This window comes from Parasteatoda tepidariorum, chromosome 5 (genome assembly GCF_043381705.1).
Source record: "Parasteatoda tepidariorum isolate YZ-2023 chromosome 5, CAS_Ptep_4.0, whole genome shotgun sequence".
In the NCBI taxonomy this organism is placed as follows: domain Eukaryota; kingdom Metazoa; phylum Arthropoda; class Arachnida; order Araneae; family Theridiidae; genus Parasteatoda; species Parasteatoda tepidariorum.
In genome coordinates this window covers 34,280,589-34,286,309 of record NC_092208.1, presented here as the reverse complement: position 1 = coordinate 34,286,309, position 5,721 = coordinate 34,280,589, and the positions used below count along the sequence as shown (strand labels likewise).

Genomic DNA, 5,721 nt, shown 5'->3' with positions numbered 1-5,721 from the left:
CACTTGCTATCAGAGTAACCATGGGAGGCTTTCGTGGTTTTCCACTCCATGTTACGCAACTGTGGGTCAGTCCTAACTAGAAGTCCTCCGTGAAGGTAACATTTTCCCCAATACTTTATCCAGGAATTCCTTTGTCTTCTGGATAGGGTTCAAGAATTACAAGGCTACGGCGTTGAACATTAGTAGTCGTAAACCCAAAAATTTGATCGGCTGTTCAACGACGGTTATAAAATAAAAAATAAACTTTCAAAGAATTTTATGTCAAAATAAAAGTTCAATCAGTAAAACTAAAAAATCCAGTGGGGAAATTATTTTAATTTTCAATACTTACAAAAACTATACAATAGGATTTCAAGATGAATGAACAAACATTTGAGTTTTGATTTTTTTTTCTTTCTTAGAAATGGACTTTATAATCACTGGTCTTCATGATTTAAGACCACTAGCGAGTATCACATAACAAACTCATACAATATATTGACAATGATTCAGATGTACACGAAGAGCTTCGATGGCGTTCATTAGAAGACGAACATGTTTTACGCTCTCAATTCCAAAACACAGCAGGTCTTTCTCATTCAAATCAGCCATATGGTATAAGTCAGTGCATCCATTTCTATGCAATACTTTCTCGTATATTGGCAAGCCTAAAGAAATCAGCCAGTCTGTAAGGCTGTTATAATTGGCCTCAACGACTGATTCACAACATGAATCGACAAGAAAATCATTTGGTACCTGAAAATTGAAAACAATCAGTCGATGATTGAAATGAGATGCTGGAGTACTAATAAGTTGTAACAACACATTATAAAATAAGTGCGGGGTTTAGAACCGTTGAGAACTATTAGTTCTCACTTACAAGGAAAAGTTTCTTAATCTTCTAATTATTTTGATTTTTTTAACATATAATGTATAAAAAATAATTTTTGATAAAATTATAGTTATTAAAGAAAATACCATCAAAGTGCACATTTTTGTGCTATCAAAACACATTTAATTATAAACGAAAATATTGTAGTTAGTTAAAGACTAAAAGAAATTTACTTTTTAATAATAAAAAGAGATTTTAATTTATTACAGTTGCAGAACTTAAAAGTGGCACTAAGTTCAAGAGAACAAGCAAACTAGAAAAAACTCATAATAAGCCCATTCGTTGTTTTCAAACCGATTTCTCAACTACTACAGCAAAATGGATTCTGACCATTTTACTAAATTTGAGCACGCAAAATGTGACACTAAGTTGGGGAAAATTCAGACGCATATTTAAAATAGTTTTATTAAAATCGTAATGTTTGAAAATATAAGTTTTTTTCATACTTAAAGCGAGAAGTATAGTTTGTTTTATTTACAAACATTATAATGTTATCGTTAATGGTATTTTTAACTGTCTCAAAATTCGTTGAGAACAAAGAATGTTTGGAGCACCTTTTCAGTCAGAAATGATAGTAAAGCATATCGGGCAATGAAAAAGATGAAATGAAAGTATAATTACATAAAGCACTAAATTAATTTTCTAGTAGAAATTCAAAAAATAAATTAATAAATAAAGAAAACGAAAACAAAAAAAAATTTAAAAAAAACTCTAACGTGATTTATTAAATATTTTTAATGCAAAAAATTTTTTTAAATAAATTTTAAAAAAAACTATCTTGAAACTCTTTACACTTTTAGGAAAACAACAAAAGACTGAACGTAAACGAAATTGGCGTGTTTTTCCCTGAACAAGCTATAGAAATAATAACATACTTACCGCCATCATACCACGTGATTTTAATGCCCGTATTCTCTCTCGTTCTAATGTTTCTGCGATGTCGTATAAATCTTGTTTAAGCTCGTCTGCATATCTCTGGACTAAAGCCGGTGGTATTCCACAGGAACCACCCTAACAGAGCAGCACAGATTTTAAAATTTCACATCGTAATAACAGTAATAATAAATTAAATTTCAATTTAACTTTCTTTGATTTCAATTCAACTGAAATTCAGCGTTTCCAGGCTGAAGGATCACCTTAGTTGATAGAGCTGACTTCCTTACAAGTACTCGCATCTTCAAACGCACTTCGCATCTCTCAATATCGATGAAGACTGCTTATCCTTCATCAAATCTCAACTTTTCAAAATCTGATTTCACTTTGACGGTAAAATGTGATCTCACCTTACTTTATTTTCCATCTTACATTTTTTTAAATGTTCTAACAAAACAAAATTATAGCCCTCTACCTCAAAATAGCTGTTCTACAGAATAGTGAAATTACTTATGAGCATGTGAAATGTAAGCGACTTCTTAACTTATCACGTTGCTCACTCGTATACTCCTTATACGCCTTTCAAACTTTAGTAATCACTAACTAATCCAACCATAGCTAATCTTTACCTACTAGCAGCATTTTTACTTATTAACCTTTACCTATTGCCGCTCTATTGCTACACTGTAAAAAATAACTATAAATTCAACAGGAAAAAAAATAAACCCACTCTGCAAAGAATCTTCGTTTTTTTAAAGTTTTTCTCCGTATATTTGACGGTTTAAAGCTGTTTTATTGACAAAACTGCTTTTCTCTCTGTTTTATCCTAATCATAAGTGGTATAAGACCGTCAGTTCAGATTCTAGCTTTTGAAATGCAGTTTTGCTCAAATCATTTTATGATTGTTTTCCTTACTTGTTCTTATTTTTCATAAATTACTTCATAATTTTGAACATTGCATTAGTAAAAATGCGATTCGACGTTATTGTCGAATTACTCTAATTGATACTCTACCTCATTCTTATATATCTTTAGACATAATTTTTGGTATGTTAAGTTGCCAAACATTTTTATTGGAGTAGACCCCTATAGTTTTTAACATTTTAACACTGAATTATTATTTCAATTAGAAAGACTTAAGATCAAAACAGTTTAAGATTTTTTTTCAGATGCTGACACTAGAACTTCGGTAGCTATAGGGACAAAGCTCTTGCCTCTCAATGAGGTCCCTCAGGTTCGAATCCTAGAGTCAGCTGGTCGTTACAAATGCTGCTCTCGGCTCGCGTCGACCTCATAGTTATTTATAGAGTTCTTTGCTAAAATAATAGAGTTTACTTGTTATAATAACAATACTTATCTGCATAAAAAAACAAACGTCTTAAGACGGACGATTGCCGTCTTACGGTTTTTAAATAACAGTATTTTTTTGTAAAATAAGCGATTCTGTACTGGCACGCTAGCTGACAGTTTTTTCTCATAAATTTGGCAGATTTTTTTACGGTATACATGCTACATGCATTTCGCTTCGCGCCTTTATTTATTGAAGTACTTCAGTGCCTTCCACAAGAGTTTTCTTCCAGGATGGGTTTTATATGTCACTCAGCATGATTATTTCAATTGTATAATTGTTTACCACCATCAATTTTATCCAGTAATAAGTATAAAGGACATAAGGGATGTTAATACTATATTACATATGAACTTGAGGTATATTTTCTATGTCATATAAATTAGAGAAATATATGTGAAGACATGATGTTTTTATCGATATGTAGAATACTAGTCCCAAATTGAAACTGTGCATACATTTCTAAAATTTCTACTGCAGAAACAGAATGCCTTAGAAAGTTATACTTAGAAAAAGAAAAAGATGCAAATTATGAAATTTGTAGCCATGTTAAGTAAAATTTATGATTCTTTTATTGATGGAACTTAAAATTTACCGTTTCGATTGAACAAATTTTTATCATTTCCTTGTAATTCTTTCACTTTGATTCTTTTCTTTTACTGGTAAGTCGCTTGAAAATTAATTTTGAAACTGACTATAAAATATTGTTATTTCCATGAGTTGAAAAATAAAGAATAAATAAAAAACTAAAATATTTTCCATGACATTTTTCGGGAGGCTTAATTTGAAATAAAATAAATAAAAAATATCTATATTACCTTATCTGTGTAAGGCTCTAAAGATAAATCAATCTCTTCTTCCAGCAGTTTCTTTGCAACCATATAGTCCAATTTAAATGTTTGGTGATGAAATGATTGTATAGAAGGATACGGAGTTTCTTTCTTTCTTTTTGATTCCTGAAATTTTCTCTCGACTTGACATACATTATCATCTACTTCTTGAAAAGGTTGATGATCTTTGTAAAAGGTGTCTTTGGTATTCGGAGATAAAGTTCGAAATTTGGTTACACTTTCTGGGTCCATTGAACTGGATGAACTCTGATACAAAATTTCCTGAGAAGATTGTCCACCATGCCCATTGAAAGCAGTACTAAGAGGCAGAGAGTTATCTTTTAGCTTTTTTCTTGACAATTCTAACAGAGTTTTTTCTTCTTTGGTAATATATGAATTATAGTTTTTATGAATTGTACCATTCGTTTGATGACTGTGTCCAGAACTAGAAAAACTATAAGTAGGTAGGTTTTGTGAATAATTCATCTGATTACAAGCTATTCCAGCTTGTGTATAAAAGCTACTTTCCAAGAAAGGAGTATGGTTGTAAGAACTATTGAATTGGGGATAAGAATGGTGGTTTGCCTGTGGACTTTGTATTGGGGTATTTCTAGTTATTGGAATATTGAGGAATTCTCTATTGTAAAGTCCATCAGTTACCGGATAATTGCAACTATTTTCGACATCGACTCCAGAAATGCAAGACAATTCACAATCTAGATTATTAACCACATTTCTTTGACTAGTGGGGTCAATGTGCGAATCGCTGTTTAATAATTCAAATGAGTTTATATATTTTAGGCTACTCGAAGTCATCTTATTCTCTTTCTTCAAAGAGAAAGAAGAGTTTGAAGAAGAAGATGTTAAATTTAATTTCTTATCAGAAGGTGTAAGGCTTCTTTCTTCTAATTTTATATCTAAAAGAAACAATTTTAAAAATATCAGACATGGTTTTATAAAAAAAATTATTAAAAATTTTCTTGACTAATGTTTAAAATAATTAAATGCAGAAATGAATAAAACAGATTAAAAACAAGGATTAAAAAAAAGTTTAAGATAGTGTTGTAAAAATGCGAATATAAATCTTTTCTTTCCAAAAAGGGCGTTTAAAAATGTTTTCATTTAAACTAATTGTTTATATCAAAATAATATCCCCTAACATAATTTAAAGAAAACTGCATTTTTTTTATGTGTTTATCCTTTCCCTTACCAAAATAATTATCATACTCTTGGTTTGAATCAGAATCAGAGATTCGAATTATCAGTTGGATACTGATTTAAGTTAACCCTGAGACGAGACTGCATTTAGGTTAATATTTATATTATTATTTGAATTGACCATTCGAATTGACCATTAAACCTTCGGAGCAGCTTAGTGGTATCACCATCTTCAGCGACTGCAGGTCTGCCTTACAGGCCCTCAGCAAAGGTACCTCAAGCCTAATCCTGAATATCATAGAACAACTTGGACAACTTCAGCGTCTCCGGAAAAAATGCTTCTTGCAGTGGATTCCTGTCCATGTGAACCTAGAGTTCAATGAAATAGCTGATTCCTTGGCTAAAAATGCCAGAGATCTAAATCAAAATTCAATCCCAACCACGTTGGCAGATGCAAATGCTTTTGCAAAGTCAAGACTATTCACCCCTTTAAAAATCAAAGCCCACGATCAAATAACTAATCTTGACATCGATAGGAAGACAGCCACTACTCTCATCAGACTAAGAACAAAACATCATAAAAACATGAAAATTTCTACAGATAAGACTAGAAAATATCAAAACTGTGGCAACTGTCTTAA

At 31.2% G+C, this 5,721-nt stretch overlaps 1 protein-coding gene across 2 annotated transcripts in view; it reads right to left on the bottom strand.

The window, feature by feature from the left end:
• Positions 1-284: 284 nt before the first annotated feature.
• The window catches only part of LOC107436161 (SAM and SH3 domain-containing protein 1), an 82,481-nt gene continuing 77,044 nt past the window's right edge, over positions 285-5,721 (bottom strand). For both annotated transcript variants that reach the window (XM_043040329.2, XM_043040330.2), the window contains exons 12-14: positions 3,911-4,839; positions 1,751-1,882; positions 285-735 (exon numbers count right to left, since the gene is read on the bottom strand). In XM_043040329.2, the coding sequence (XP_042896263.1) occupies positions 466-735; positions 1,751-1,882; positions 3,911-4,839 (1,331 nt within the window). In that variant the 3' untranslated portion in view covers positions 285-465. The remainder of the gene's footprint in view (positions 736-1,750; positions 1,883-3,910; positions 4,840-5,721) is intronic.